General features: G+C 39.2%; 1 protein-coding gene across 12 annotated transcripts in view; it reads right to left on the reverse strand.

Annotated features, from left to right (window-relative positions):
* The window catches only part of MTHFD2L (methylenetetrahydrofolate dehydrogenase (NADP+ dependent) 2 like), a 152,471-nt gene that overhangs the window by 20,775 nt on the left and 114,562 nt on the right, over positions 1 to 17,134 (reverse strand). For 9 of the 12 annotated variants that reach the window (XM_086405402.1, XM_086405394.1, XM_086405398.1 and 6 more), the window contains one exon: positions 11,998 to 12,123. In XM_086405402.1, coding sequence (XP_086261528.1) covers positions 11,998 to 12,123 — 126 coding nt within the window. Of the gene's footprint in view, positions 1 to 905; positions 1,500 to 11,997; positions 12,124 to 12,788; positions 13,159 to 17,134 lie in introns of those variants that run through there. The other 3 variants (XM_086405404.1, XM_086405396.1, XM_086405397.1) reach the window with 2 other exon arrangements.

A 17,134-nucleotide genomic window follows, 5' to 3' on the forward strand; every position in this document is an offset into this window, starting at 1 on the left:
TTCATCCAGCCCAGCATTTCTCATGATGTACTCTGCATATAAGTTAAATAAGCAGGGTGACAATAAACAGCCTTGACATACTTCTTTCTCGATTTGGAACCAGTCTGTTTTTCCATGTCCAGTTCTAACTGTTGCTTCTTGACCTACATCCAGATTTCTCAGGAGGCAGGTAAGGTGGTCTGGTATTCCCATCTCTTGAATAACTTTCCACAGTTTGTTGTGATACACATAGTCAAAGGTTTTGGCATAGTCAATAAAGTCGAAGTAGACGTTTTTCTGGACCTCTCTCGCTTTTTCGATGATCCAACGGATGTTGGCAATTTGATCTCTGGCTCCTCTGCCTTTTCTAAATGCAGTTTGAACATCTGGAATTTCACGGTTCACATACTGTTAAACCCTCACTTGGAGAATTTTGAGTATTACCTTGCTCACCTGTGAGATGAGCGCAATTATGCAGTATACACTGAACATTCTTTGGCATTGCCTTTCTTTGGGATTGGAATGAAACCTGACCTTTTCTAGTCCTGTGGCTACTGTTGAGTTTTCCAAATTTGCTGGCATATTGAGTGCAGCACTTTCACAGCATCATCTTTCAGGATTTGAAATAGCTCAACTGGAATTCTATCACCTCCACTAGCTTTGTTCATAGTGATGCTTCCTAAGGCCCACTTGACTTTCACATTCCAGGATGTCTGGCTCTAGGTGAGTGATCACAGCACTGTGGTTATCTGGGTCGTGAAGATATTTTTTATATAGTTCTTCTGTATATTCTTGCCACCTCTTCTTAATATCTTCTGCTTCTGTTAGGTCCATACCATTTCTGTCCTTTATTGTGCCCATCTTTGCATGAAATGTTCCCTTAGTATCTAATTTTCTTGAAGAGATCTCTGGTCTTTCCTATTCTATTGTTTTCCTCTATTTCTTTGCATTGATCACTGAGGAAGGCTTTCCTATCTCTCCTTGCTATTCTTTGGAACTCTGCATTCAGATGCTTATATCTTTCTTTTTCTCTTTTGCTTTTTGCTTCTCTTCTTTTCACAGCTATTTGTAAGGCCTCTTCAGACAACCGTTTTGCCTTTTTGCATTTCTTTTTCTTGAGGACGGTCTTGATCATTGCCTTCTGTACAGTGTCATGAACCTCCATCCATAGTTCTTCAGGAACTCTATCAGTTTTAATCCCTTGAACCTATCTGTCACTTCCACTGTATAATTGTAAGGGATTTGATTTAGGTTATAACTGAATGGTCTAGTGGTTTTCTCTACTTTCTTCAATTTAAGTCTGAATTTAGCAATAAGGAGCTCAAGATCTAAGCCACCGTCAGCTCCTGGTCTTGTTTTTGCTGACTGTATAGAACTTCTTCATCTTTGGCTGCAAAGAATATAATCAGTCTGATTTCAGTGTTGACCATCTGGTGATGTCCATGTGTAGTCTTCTCTTGTGTTGTTGGAAGAGGGTGTTTGCTATGACCAGTGCAATCTCTTTGCAAAATTCTCAGGACCTTTTAGGAAAAGATTAAGTCATTAGAGTTCCAACTTTCAGTACTCTTTAAAAAAAAAAAAAATTCAGGGAGCTATCATGATCTTTGTGACATGTAAAGATACAGTGAGAAATTAGCTGTCTATAACTCAGAATGGGGTTCTCACCAGAACCTGGATATGATGACACTCTGATCTTAGACTCCCAGTGTCCAGAACTGTAAGAAATAAATATTTGTTCTTTATGCCACCTAGCCTTTGATAATTTGTCATAGCAGCTCAAACTGACTAAGACATACATCATCAAATTAAATGATTAACATGGAAAACTCAGTTTAATTTTGGTTCTTTATAATATCACCACAGATTAATAGTTCTCTAAAAGTGGTTCATTCCAAAATAGTTTTATTTCCTTAGAAACTGGTAACATGCTCTTACTCTCCCAGCTTTAGAACATACATTTAAGAGTAAGTAGTACCAAAATCGGCTTCCCAGGTGGCACTAGTGGTAAAGTTCATGCCTGCCAATGCAGGAGACCCTAGAGACACAGGTTCAATCCCTGGAGTGGGATGATCCCCTGAAGGGGGGCATGGCAACCCACTCTATTATTCTTGCCTGGAGAATCCCATGGACAGAGGAGTTTGGTGAGCTATAATCCATAGGGTCACAAAGAGTTGGACATGACTGAAGCAACCTAGCACACACACACAGTACCAAAGCCACTTCCAAAAAATGGTTACTTTGACATATAATCTAGAGAATACAGGGCTTCCCTGGTGGGTCAGATGGTAAAGACTCTGCCTGCAATGCAGGAGACCCAGGTTCAATCCCTGGTTGGGAAGATACCCTGGAGAAGGGCATGGCAACCCACTCCAGTATTCTTTCTGAGAATTCCAGGGACAGAGGAGCCTGGTGGGCTACAGTCCATGAGGGGGCAAAGAGTAGGACATGACTGAGAGACTAACATACACTAGAGAATATAAGTTCTGTGGGAACAGGGACTCGGTCTATCTGTGTGTGCCAAATCCCTGGTACCTTGACGGTGTGTTGAGCGAGAAGTGTGCACTGAAAAAGCCAATGTATGATTCAGTGGATGTATCACTACTGAATCTAGATTGCTGTACATTAATAATGTGTCAGATGCCACCTTCAGTGGGAGCTTTTGTTCCCATTCAGGCAACTATAAGGGATTATTTCTGTAATGCAAGAGTAACACTAGAGATTTGTAAGTTATCCAGGATTATCATGCAAATGACCAGTGATATGATTGAGAAGGTTGAACCTGGTGTGGGATGAAGATACAAAAGCAATGGAGGACAGGAAGCTTACCTTACAGAGGCATACAATTCAGTAGGGGACAACTAAATAAAAGTGCAAGGCAGTACAGGATTAAGAACAGAAAGAGTTGGGCAGATTGAGACCTACTATGGGAGTTTGGAGAAGATGGGGATTATTGGGTGACAACAGATCTGACCGGAAGAGAGCTGAGGTCAGAAAAGTAATGAGGAGCTGAGTGGTAATTGAAAGGTGAAATTACATATTTCCAGGTTAGTACTCTAGTGGGAATGGAGAGAAAGGCTGAATAATGTGCACACTCACAAACACACACATACACTGTTTTCTGCCAGGTATTATGCTCAGGAAGTCTCATACATTAGTTATGTGAGGTGATTATTTCATTTAATCTTTGTAACAACTCTATAAGATAGGTATTATTATCTCAGTTTTTTGGATGATAAGTCTCAGAGAGCTGAAGTGATTTGCCAAGATCCTAATTGTTTTAAGCAACAGAGCTAGAATTCAAACCTAAATCAGTCTAACTCCAAATCATAGCCTTATATAAAATATTGTACATAATATAAAAAAGCATGGACTAAAAGGTAACTCTCAGGTTTTGAATGTAGACTACTATGCATAAATAAGACATCTGGAAGCACCTATAGTAAAAGAAGAGAAAATATAGATGAAAAGCTGCTTTAAAAAGCACTTCATGAGTTTTAATTCCTTTATAGTAGTTTCTTATAAGAACAGTACCTTCTGTGTAATTCTGGACCCTCTTCTGTCCTCATATTTTGACTACTGCATTCGAATTTTGAGGAATAATTCTGACCAGATGGAGTCCCAAATTATAGGGTTCTTTTTGCTCTAAGAGAGATTTGTCTAGTGGAGATTCTTTTGAAGAATGCATGGTAAGGCTATAACTATTTGGACCAAATCACAATTATTTAGAATATCCTACTTTCCTTATTCAACAAACAATGTTGGATCACTTATTGAGTACATAAGGCCTTTTGGAATCTTTCCTCCTTCCTTTTGATCCGCTGTTCCCTCCCCATGGAAAGAGCCCTATTTTCTTTTTCTGCCCACTCTCTGCCCTATATACACATAAATAGATGAAATTCACTGATCATTTCAGACTCATCTCAAAAGAATACCTTCACTTCTGCCTATTTGAGAACTCTTAGAGTCATAAATAATTCTCTTTCTTTTATATCTAATCACTTAGCCAATCATTCTAACTCTCCTTTTAAATTTTATCTACCATCTAACTACCTCTTAATACTTTCAACCATTACCACCTGGGTCCACACCCCATCTTGGATAATTTCTTACCTGGATAATTACAATGGGTTCTTAACAGGTACCCTAACAGGTACCTCACCTCTCTAAGGTACCCTAACAGGTATCCTAACAGGTACCTTAACAGGTACCCTAACAGGTATCTTCACCTCTCTAAGGTTGATTTGTCATTCAAAAAACCAGGATGATTTTGTCAAATGCAAAAAATGCATAAATATCCTGCAATGGCTTTGGCACAAATCCTCCAATGGCTTTCCACTGCACTTAGAGTAAAATTCAAATTCCTTTGCATGGTCTGTAAGGCCATTCATGATGTGGTACCCCTGCTGCTTCCTCTTTATTTCCCAGCATTATTCCCCTTATTTATTTTGCCCCAGTTACAGTGGCCTTCCTCAGCTCATCAAAACCAGCAGGAACACTGTACCTCAAGGTTTTCACACTGCTCATCCATGTGTCTAGACTGTTCCTGCCCCATATATCCACATGGCTCTCGACTTGACTTTGTTCTGATCAGCAGTTAGCCTGCTGTGACCACTCTTTCTCAACAACCTAAGGCCATAAATCTCTAGCCTCGCCCCCCATCTTGTTTTATTCTTGTAACATTAAATACTGCCTAATATAGTATATTATATATTTATTACCTGTCTTCTCCAACCAGAGTGTAAGCTCTTTGTCAGGAAGGACTTTGCCTGTGTCAGTCACTGTTGCATCCCAAGTGCTCATAGCAATGCCTGACACTGGCATCCTGACTTGGCATCCTGACATTGGCATGCCTGACACTTGGCATCCCTACCCCCCTGCATCCCACCCCCAGCCCTTCTGTGGCCTCCAGGGATTCCAGAAAGGGCCCTGAGCACTTCTCCCCTTCCTACCATCCTCTTCAGCATTTTTTAGAAAGGGCTGTAGTGAGGAGCCAGAGAAGTACCTAGGCCTCTACTGTGCAGAGAATTATGGGCCAGAGAGAAATCGCTGACAGGGGCTGGACTTGGCTGGTATATCCCCTCCATGGCTGGAGGTGTCCTGTTCCTGGGTAGGTTAAGAAAAGAGTGAGTTATAGGCCTAGGAATGGACAGACAGACTGATCCAGCATCTGACTTTCTCTTTCCTCTTACTGTCCCAGGATGGCTGGCCTAGATGCCCCCTGTTCCCTCTCTCTAGGACCACCCCACTCCTCACCTACAAATCCCTCCTCAAGTTCAAGCACAGACTCCCTCATGAACACAGTTTTCCCTGGTACCTTATGGAGTCGGTGCTGGCCCTGCCTCCCTCTGTGACCTTCAGGGCAGGCTAACTCAGCTCCAGAGGGCACTTGGCCCCACTGCCCTCCCAGACTCTCCACTCATCTACTGAGGCATGTCTAGGTTATTTTCATATCTTGGCTCTTATGAGTAAAACTACACTAAACAAGACATATCTTTTCTGTATCCTGTTTTCGTTTCCTTTGGATAAGAGAAGTGGGGTTGCTGGATCATAAATCAGTAGTGTTGATTTAGTGTAGTTGATACTATACATAACAATGAAATCTGAAAATGAAATAATGAAAACTATCCTGTTCACTATAGCTTCATAAAACAATAAAATACTTAGGAATAAACTTAACCAAGGAAATGAAAGATCTATACAATGAAAACTGCAAGACTTTGATGAAAGAAATTGAAGAAGACAAATAATAAGTGGAAAGATATTCCATGTTCATGGATTAGAAGAAATAATATTTTTAAATGTCTATGAGCTTCCCTTGTTGGCTCAGCTGGTAAAGAATCCGCCTGCAATGTGGGAGACCTGGGTTCGATCCCTGGGTTGGGAAGATCCCCTGGAGAAGGGAAAGGCTACCCACTATAGTATTCTGGCCTGGAGAATTCCATGGACTGTATATCCACGGGGTTGCACAGAGTTGGACACAACTGAGCGACTTTCACTTCACTTCACATGCTACCCAAAGCCATCAATATATTTGATTCAATCTCGATCAAAATTCCAATGGCATTTTTCACAGAAACAGAAAAAAAAAATCTTAAAAATTTGTATGGAAACACAAAGATCCTAAATAGCTAAAGCAGGCCTGAGAACAAAGGTGAAGGACCCATTTCAAACAATATTTTGTGCTTGTGCTGTTGTGTCCAGCTCTTTGCAACCCCATGGACTATAGCCCACCAGGCTTCTCTGTCTGTGGAATTTTCCAGGCAAGAATACTGGAGTGGGTTGCCATTTCCTCCTCCAGGGAATATTCCTGACCCAAGGATCGAACCTGTGTCTCTTCCATCTCCTATATTAGCAGGCAGATTCTTTAGCACTGAGTCACCTGGGAAGCAAACAATATATAAAGCTATAATAATGAAAGCTGTAAAACAGATACATAGATCAATGAAAGAACTGAGAACTCAGAAATAAATCCCCTACATAGGTCAGCTAACATTTGACAAGGGAGTCAAGAACACTTCATTGGAAAAGGAAAATCTCTTCAAAAAATGATACTGGGAAAACTGGATAAAGATATAAAGAAAAATGAAATTGGAGCTCTAGCTCACAGTACTTACAAAAATTAACTTAAAATGGATTAAAGTCTATTTAATACCTCATACCATAGAACTCCTAGAAGAAAACATAGGGAAGAAACTCTTAACATTGGTCCTAGCAGTAGGTTTTTGGCTATGACACCAAAGCACAAGCAACAAAAATAAAAATCAACAAGTGGGACAACATCAAACTAAAAAGCACCAGCACAGAAAAAGTAACAACAAGGTGGAACGGCAACCTACAGAATGGGGGGAAATACTTGCAAACCACATACTGGATAAGAATTTAATAACCAAAATATATGAAGAACATACAACTCAATAGCACAAAAGAAAAAACAAAACCCTCAAACAACTCAATTAGAAAATGGGCCAAGAAATGGAATGGACACATTTTCCAAAGAAAATATACAAGTGACCAACAGGTATGTAAAATGTTGCTCAATCATCAGAGAAATGCAAATCAAAACTACAGTGAGATATCACCTCACATTTGTCAGAATGGCTACTGTGAAAAAGACAAGAAATAACAAGTGGTAGAGAAGACCTGGAGAAAAAGGGAACACTTGTGCACTGTAGATGCAAATGTAAATTGGTACAAACACTGCTGAAAAATGGATGGAGTTCCTCAAAAAATTAAAAATAGATCCAGCAATCCCAGTCCTGGGTATATATCCACAGGCAGGTTCTAACAGCAGGTAACTCATCTTTCCTGGCTGGGCATACACACAAAAATCTTAGTCCTTGAACCAGGGGAAACATGTAGGTTTCTCTTTCTCAATAGTCAAAATAAGTGGTAAGTAAGCCTTAGGTGAACAGTGCAAAGAAATAGAAGAAAGCAATAGAATGGGAAAGACTAGAGATATCTTCAAGAAAGTTGGAGATACCAAGGAACATTTCATGCAAAGATGGGCACAATGAAAGACAGAAACAGCAAAGATCTAACAGAAGCAGAAGAGATTAAGAAGAGGTGGCAAGGACAGAAGAATTATACAAAAAAGGTCTTAATGACCTGGATAACCATGATGGTGTCACTCACCTAGAGCCAGACATCCTGGAGTGTGAAGTCAAGTGGGCCTTAGGAAGAATTGCTAAGAAGAAAGCTACTGGAGGAGATGGGAATTCCAGCTGAGCTATTTCAAATTCTAAAAGATGATGCTGCGAAAGTGCTGCACTCAATATGCCAGTCAGCAAATTTGGAAAACTCAGCAGTGGCCACAGGATTGGAAAAGGTCAGGTTTCATTCCAATCCCAAAGAAGGGCAATACCAAAGAATGTTCAAACTGCCATACAATTGCACTCACTTCACATGCTCAAAATCTGTCAAGCTATGCTTCAGCAGTACATGAACTGAGAAATTCCAGATGTACAAGCTGGATTTTAAAAAGGCAGAGGAACCAGAGGTCATATTGCCAACATCCATTGGATCAGAGAAAAAACAAAATTCCTGAAAAACATCTACTTCTGCTTCATTGACTATGCTAAAACCTTTGACTGTGTGGATCACAACAAACTGGAAAATTCTTCAAGAGATGGGAATACCAGACCATCTTACCTATCTCCTAAGAAGCCTGTTTGGAGGATAAGAAGCAACAGTTAAAACTGGACAAGGAACAAGTTTTATTAAAGGCAAAATGAGGACTGTAGCCCAAGAGCTATTTCAGATAGTGCTGAGAAACCGCTGCACAGAGTCTGGGGAAAGGTCAGTGACTTTGGTGAAGGGCAAGTACATGTAATCAGGCACATGTATTTTGTTGAAAGTTGATGCTAGTCTCCTGAAAATTACTGCTAGTCACGAGGAGCAGATGTCACCATGAAGGGTTTTAGTGCTTTTCTAGCCACAAGGAGATGCAAGAATTGGGCTCATAAAATCTTCTGAAAATCTACCTGCAGACCTGTTCTGCCAGTTGTTCCCAGATCACACAGTACCTCATTTCTATCTCCACCCTGAACGCCTTTCAGGGAATGTTGAAGGTCAGCAGCTGCAGCAGCTCATGATTTAATCCTTGTGGAGGCAGATGGCTAATGCCAGTGTGTAGTTGGCATAACAACACCTACCTTATAGGGTTATCATGATAACTGAATCAAAATTAAACAATACATGCTTATAGGGTTATTCATATGTAAAAGTCTGGGAACAATACCTAGTACCCTGTAAGCACTTCACAAACACTGGCTATGAGAACACAGAAATAAGAGCAGGAAGCCCTAGTGGACGAAGGAAGATGCAGTTTAGAGGAAACTATATCTAAACCCAAAGAAAAATCTGACCTCAAAGTCTCAAGGAAATATTTAGGGTGTTTTTATGTTCTCTTTTGTCAAGAACTATTGTGATGCAACCTTCATGTTGTATTTGCTACAAAACATCAGTCTTCTTAGAGAGAAGCCTGATTTAAAAATGAGGTCAAAAGATTTAATAATGAAGCAGAATACATACAGGCGTGTGTACTTTCTTAGAAAGAAAATGGACTAAATGGAACCTGTTTCTATAAATCACTGAATTTGTAAAATAATCTGCAATTATTTACATATTTCCAGTAATACCTAAAGGGGGTCGTGGATGAAATTATTCTTTAAAAATCATTCCCACTCAAGTAATCTACTTGAAGTAGGTCATCCTGTTTCCTTTATTATTGAGCCAAGATTTCTGCAAGGACCATTTACTTCAGCTCCGCATTTTACCTGTATCTGGCTTATCTGTCTTGGCTATAGTTATAGTGAAACTTTCATCGATACTCACAAATCAGCCACAATTTCCCTGTGGCAATTTACAGCTGACTGCTACCTATAAGTTTTGCAGCAGAACCCACGTGAAAGTCCCTCCCTCTCAGCTTCGGGATCATCCCTCACCTCAGGTTAAGTCCTGATGAACAATCTGAAGAGCAGCATGTCAAAACCTATCACTTGCGTGCTCCTCTGGGTGACTGAGTCATGGCCTCACTGGTAAGGCCTTCTCTACCAAGTCCAGGTCTTAGGGCTCTGGCTCCAAGAACCAGCAGGGCGACAAGAGTAATTTTATAAATCACATAGGCGTGTTTTATGATAGGATCAGAAAAACCTGACTTTCTGAAAGTTTCTGTGTTTTTACACAATCACATGGCAACACTCAGCTGAACGTCCGAGATGCACCAAGTGTTAGAGCTGGAAGGAACAACTGCCATCATTGCTGTCAACTGATAACAACATTGCTGGATAGAGAGGTTGCTAAGTTAATGGGTTTCAATAATAGGTCTCAGAGCACCTCTTCAGTCTCTCAGCTCAGTGCTCTTCCTTACATCTTAGTCCCTCATGGTCATGTCCTTTTTTGTTTCATTATATAGTTAGATACGCATAACTGTAATTTAATAGATACTACCAAGGGATTGTATATGTGACAGTGTATGCACCCACCCCACAATGCTCATTTAAAAAAAAAAGTTTTCATAAAATCTGAATTGAATGAAATATCATATAGGAGAAGGGTCTTATAAAACACTGCCAACTGCCAGCTAGGTAAGCTTGCCCCACAAGCACAGTCAAGGTTGTGAGCTGTGTTTAACATCCTGCTTTCCTGCGTTGAGCTGGTTGTCACGTGCTGTCAATGCCATCTGGATGCATTATAAGTGTGTGGTGATTTTGCAATAAACACACAGTAACTATAATGTAACCCAGAAGCAGAATGACCGGAAAAAAAAAAAAAAAAGGTCAACTTTTAAAATGAAATCTATCCTTACTTGAAATTTCAAGTTTAGAAATTCAAATATATTATAGATATCTGACATTAGTGACTGAACATGAAAAATTAAATAAAGAAAAGAGGTCATTTCCTAAACAGGTCAGAATGGACACACGCATACATACAGACATACATGCTCACTGGGGAGCCACCTTGCTCGGCTGGCAGGCTCCATGAATGACAGCCTGTGAGGGCAGCAGATGATACGGTCCATCTGTACTTTGCTCTCTTCATCATTCTGTCTCCAGAGCTTTTGTCTTCAGGCTTCCCTTTTCTTTTTAGCACCGGGCTTAGCATCCCTGCTTGGACCTGGTCCCTGATGCACCCTGGAATCTCACATTCAAGGGGCCAATACCTTACTCAGAAGGACGCTCCTGAGTCTCTGTATAGTCATTTGTATTATATACCAAGCTAGGACTTGGGCAAACCATCATCTAATGACCAAATTCCAAGAGAAAATGTGAAGTTTGAATTATTTTTAAAAAGAGCATGATTTTTCCTTTCAATTTGTCTGTAAAGACATACTTTTAACTTGTGGAAGTTCTTGCATGACCCTGCTTTTTGGCCAGAATGACCAATCCAATATATAAAATATTTCTAATATGAAAATTACTCTATTACATCCATGTATTATTAGACAGCTAAGATTCCTAAATTATACTGAAAAGCCCAATGCAGATAAGTATTTGACAAAGATATTGGAAGTAAAATTGGATTAGGGGTCAGGCATCTAAAAATATATCTATCTTGGGGTTAAGTTTCTTCATCTATACAGCTAAGGCATTGGGTTAGAATTTCTTTTATTCCTACACATTGGCTGCTTTGTCTCCTTCATCGGCCATAGTAATGTTAACCTAACTCTTCTTTCTCGTCCTCTTTAAAACACAAGTGAGGGATATTGACTTGAATTATCCAGGGAACTATTTAGATCTGAAATATAGTGAGGGCTAGCAAACACATCCCAAGTCGCCTTCTGGCTCTGAGAATGAATGGCTGAGTATAAAGCATGGATGATGAAGGACAGAGATACACTCCCAACAGTCAAAACAATGCTAAGAAAACTGCACTACAAGGAATTTAATCTTAAACCTAAATATTAATGATGTCATTACATTTTTCTCCAAAAAAGGAAGAGGAGGAAAGGAAGGACAGAAGGAAAGAAAGACGGAAGGTAGGAAGGAAGAAGTGAAAGAAAGAGGTCAGGCAGAAGGAAGGAAATACGTGAGTGTCATTACACTCTTTTCCATCAGAGGAAATAATTAATAATAGTGCCAAAATCTGGGCTTCCCTGATGTTCTAGTGGTTAAGAATCTGCCTGCCAATGCAGGGGACACGGATTCAAACCCTGGTCCAGGAAGATCCCACGTGCTGTGGAGCAACTAAGCCCATGTGCCACAACTACTGAGCCAGTGCTCTACAGCCTGTGAGCTGCAACTGCTGAAGCCTGCAAGCCTAGAATCCGTGCTCCACAAGGGAAACCACTGCAGGGAGAAGCCTGGGCAGCACAATGAAGAGCAGCCCCTGCTCACTGCAACTAGAGAAAAGTCTGTGAAGCAACAAAGATCCAGCACAGCCAAAATAAATAATCTTAAAAAAAATTATAAAAAAGTAATGCCCCAATTAAATAGAAAATCTCTCCTTCAACTATCAAAACGTGCAAAGTTGAACCTCTGTTTTTCTTCATTTGTCAAAAGAGATGCACTTTATTACCTTCAAAGTCCACATCTCCAACGAGTTTTGTCTTTCCTGTGATTGGATCATAGACATAGTTGATACCAACGTCGATTACAGCAGCACCTTCCTTAACCATATCCGATGTGATCAACTTTGGGATACCTAGAAGCAAAACAGAGTTGTAAAACACTGGGAAATACTTAAACTTTGTCCTTGAGCATAACAAAGATTTATACATCTGGTATTTTTGTTGTCATGGAAAGGTAGCACATGAGGGTATTGCTGGATGAAATCCTGCTAGGGTTTACCCTTCACCTTAGAGATTGCTTAGCAGACTTCAAATGGACCCAGCTTGAGCAGCTTCCTTTTGTATCTCATGTACTGTAAATAGCATGGGGAGATTATGGAGATAAAACAGGCTTCTGTTGAGGGTGAGTGCAGTGCAGTGAAAACAACCAGGAAGATGGAGGCAGAGACAAGGAAGCGAGGGAGGGAAGGAGGATAAAAAAGACAAAACGTGAAATGGTAATATTCATTTTTCTCAGGGTTGTGGTAAACTGTAAAGCGCTGTGCACAAAGTAGTATCTTATCATTTCCAAACATGAAAGGCTATCCTGCTTTGATTTTTCCTTGGTTTCTTTGATTCATCATGTCTGTATATAACTTGGAATGGTAAGAAACCGTACATTCTACTCAGTGTTTCTCCATTTGAATTTGAAAGATAGCTCTACAGAAATGTGATGTCACCATCTATTTTTTATAACTCTTTTCAAATTTTATTTCAGGTGCAACAGTACCAGCTAACAATAGCTAGTGCTCCATTTTTTTTTTTTTTTGCTATAAGTTAACAAATCATTCCTAAACTCAGTGTCTTAAACCAACAACTTATTATTATTTTCCACAGTTGTGTGAGTTGACTGAGCTCAGCTGGATGTATCTTCCTGGGGGTCTTTCACATAAATGGAGTCAATTAGTGGCTGCAGCTTGAAGCATCTCAACCTGTGACATCATTGGTTGTCCGAGGTGGTGCGTTCACAGGCCTGCAGTTGAGCTCGTCTGGGGATGTTGACTAGAGCACATAGACGTGGCCTCTCCATACAGCTGGACTTCTCACAGCCCCACAGCTGGCTTCCAGGAGTGAGTGTTCCAAGTGGCAGCAAACAGAAGGCACCATTGCTTGAGGATGGAACCTGGAAACTAGCACAGTGTTGCTTCTGTCATATTCTATTGGTCAGGCAGTGACAGAATCCACTTAGACTGAAAAGGAGCGGTAGAGACACCACTTCCTAATGGGAGAAGAATCAAAGAATTTGTGTCCATCTTTATTCCATCAGCATGCCTCTGGAGGACACTGTGTCTGGAATGTGATTTACTCATTTTCACACTACATCCCTTAACCAGAATAGGGGAATCTGTTTGGTATCATCAGAGGCTTTCTTCTATCATCTGAATATCCAGATGCTTTAACTGTCATCTTGTGACATATGATTTTTAGTGATAGTAAGAATTAAAAGGCTAAAAAGACAGTGCCAAAATAGATGCAGCTAGCTGACAAGGTTCCTCAGCCATACCAATGATACAATCAAGATGGTTATCAGTGCTTGAGAGATATTTTTTCTCTTGCTTTCCTATCCTGTCCCAGAGAAGTTCTCCCTTTTTATCAGTTCTAGAGGGTCAGACACTACTGAGCGACTTCACTTTCATGCTTCACTTTCATGCATTGGAGAAGGAAATGGCAACCCACTCCACTGTTCTTGCCTGGAGAATCCCAGGGACGGGGGAGCCTGGTGGGCTGCCATCTATGGGGTCACACAGAGTTGGACACAACTGAAGCGACTTAGCAGTAGCAGCAGCGGCAGCATAGATATTGAGTAATGCTCCAAATAAAGTAATAAAATCCTGTATATTCTTGGCAGCCAATAGAAAAAGAAACCATAAGTGATTATGGCAGCAGGAAATATTTTAAAAATTAAAATGACAATGAAGTAGTTATCAAAATCCAGCTACTATGATTTTGGGAAAGATCCAGATCTCCCTTTCAATTAGGACCATTCAATACAGTATCTCAATGAATATCAATTGGCAGTGGTCAAATACACAGTTTTCCAAAGCGAGGGAAATGTGAGCTTGATTTTAATTCTCAGGAAAATTACAAAATGGAAAACAACTGAATGCATTCTTTTTTTTTTTTTTTCTGATGATGATGTTACATATGTCCATTGCAGAAAATGTCAAAAATATCTAAAAGGTTAAGCTGAAACAAAAATCACTATAATCTTGCCATCCAAAGATAATAAGTGTATTTTATTGTATTTGTTTCTAGGATTTCAAAATGTTTCTTCATTAGCTATAAAAGCCTATAAAAAGATATATAGTTTTGTTTGTATTGCTTATCTTTGAATTAAAATTAAATTGTAAGCATTTTCCTATTTCATCAATTATTTAAAATTTAAAAAACACATGAAATAATTTATTATATAAATTACCATAATAAGTTATTCATTCCTGCAGTCTTTTCAATACTTTGCTATCATAAATAATGCAGTGATGATCATTTGTGTTCAGGAAACTATGATTTCTTATCTGCAGCAGCAAGTTTGACAGTTTTTCACTGAACCCTTATGATGGGATTCAGTGAAACATGATGGAAAAACATGGGTTGAATAAAAGCTCTCAATGGTAGAGTCATGACTGATTAAATAATACATTCTGAAACAGTTTATCAATGCATCTATAAGAAGGTCTCTTGAGGTCTTCCATGAAAAGTATCTTTCAGTGCCACTTTAAAATTTTGTGAGAACTTGGAAGAATGCATTGGCATCTCAATAGTTATTTTATCTTTGTCGTCCTCCAGGTCCATTTTCCACCCTTCTCTGCTCTACTTTATGGCAGGGATGGGACTGATTCTTACAGAGGTCTTGTGTATTTCATCTTTCTCTCTCTCGGAACCCTGTCACAGCCATGAGAACAAATACAAGCCTCCCTGCTGGCAGATCCAAATCCTGTGGAAGAGAGCTGAGTCGTTTCAGGGAAGCCATCCTAGACCAGCCATCTACCCAACCAACAGCTGAAGGCAGATGTTTGAACAAGCCAAGTCATGGTCAGAATATTTGAGCTAAGGTCACCATAATTGACCAGCTGAACCAGACTCAGGAGAAATTTATTTTAAAGGGTGGTTGTTTAAATTGACTGAGTTTGGGGGTGTTTGGTTGTTTTTTAATACAGCAAAAGCTGCATAATCCATATTAGTAAATGACACAAAATTGGACAGAATAGCTAGTAGGTAGCTACTTTGGAATAGTGGACTATCAATAGCAGTAAGAATTTGAAAGAGGTTCTGTATATAATTCTGACCAGCTGGCTGTACTTGATTAAAAACTCACTAAAAACTATTAGGTTGTTCCAAGACAAATAATGTCCAGATACAGGGATGTAATGTTTTCCACTATATTTTCAGCAGACTCTCTCTGAAAATGTTGGTTGTATTCTGGAGGCTGATCTCAAGAAGAATGTTGAGAATGGATCTGGAAATCATGTCATATGGAACAAGTGCTATCAAACTAGTTGGTTCAACTGTTTACCCATCAGGTTGTGACAAGAAGAAAAAGTTTATGCCACAATGTAAATCAACTATATCAGTAAATAACCTTTTAAATTAAGCTATCTTTATTTTTTCATAGAAAGAATTTTTCAATGATAGCAATATGTTGATTTCTTTTTTTTTTAATTTTGGCAGGGCTGGGTCTTCTTGCCTTGTGCAGACACTTTGTTGCAGCACCTGGGCTTCTCTACTTGCAGCATATGCTGCAACTAGTTGTCCCATGACATGTAGGATCTTAGTTCCCTGACCAGGGATTGAACTCTTGTCCTCTGTATTGGCAGGCAGATTCTTAACCACTGGACCATGAGGGAAGTCCCAGTATGCTGATTTATATTCTGCCACAGCTCTTTATATTGATGTGGATCTATAACTTATAGTTCCCAAAGGGTAAGGAACAGCCATGGGTCAGTATTGGTCAATACACTGAATATCTCTGAAACAGAGGAATGGTTGAATAAACTCAAGTTGCCTTTCTCAGGGGGAAAAAAACCCTAAAAACTAAAAATAATCAAAACCCAATAATTGTGTCTTCAATGTGTTAAACTATATAGGGAGTTGATTTACTTTATATATTTTCAGAAGGAAGAATGAAGGGACAAGGAAAGGAATAGATTTTAGCTCAAAATCGGAGAATATTTTAATAATAATAAGCCACAAAGAGAAATCCTGTCCTTATTCCCTATTAGAAATGTTCACAATTGGGTAAAGATGAGATTGAATTGGGAAAGTGAATGATGCTTTCAAATTTTATGATTTAAAGATTCTCTTTTGTCTAATTAAAATAATGTTTTTCTTTCTTCTCTCAAGTAATTCATTTCTGAACCCTTGCAGACTTCTGACCCTGCCATTCTGCTAAACGAAAGAAATAATACAAATTGTACTTAACAGTTGAAATGATAACAAATAGGCATATATGATGCCTGCTTCAGATGTGTTAGATAAGTGGCCCACTGACATTGTTGTCTCGTAGAGACAAATGACTGGAAGTAAAGTTGTTCATTAACTGTACCTTAAAAGACACTGGAAGAAATTTCTTAAACATGAGGTATTTGGTTCCCCAAATAAACAAATGCAATAAATTAAATTATTATCATTTGATAAAGTGGAACATTAAAAACTATTTAAACATTTGGAAAAGACTTTCAGTTTAGTTCAGTTCAGTCACTCAGATGTGTCTGACTCTTTGCGACCCCATGGACTGATTTTAGATATTAGTCTAAAAAAAAAGACTTCAGGTGTAGAGTTAGGTTATTTATTTGACTTTTTTCTTGTTTCTTGAGGTGTGCCTGTATTGCTATGAACTTTCCCCTTAGGACTGCTTTTACTGTGTCCCACAGGTTTTGGGTTGTTGTGTTTTCATTTTCATTCGTTTCTATGCAAATTTTGATTTCTTTTTTGATTTCTTCTGTGATTTGTTGGTTATTCAGCAGCGTGTTGTTCAGCCTCCATATGTTGGAATTTTTAATAGTTTTTCTCCTGTAATTGAGATCTAATCTTACTGCATTGTGGTCAGAAAAGATGCTTGGAATGATTTCTATTTTTTTGAATTTACCAAGGCTAGCTTTATGGCCC

This window comes from Bos grunniens, chromosome 6, assembly GCF_055505025.1.
Source record: "Bos grunniens cultivar Pamir isolate PY7600 chromosome 6, Bosgru_T2T1.0, whole genome shotgun sequence".
Classification (NCBI taxonomy): Eukaryota; Metazoa; Chordata; class Mammalia; order Artiodactyla; family Bovidae; genus Bos; species Bos grunniens.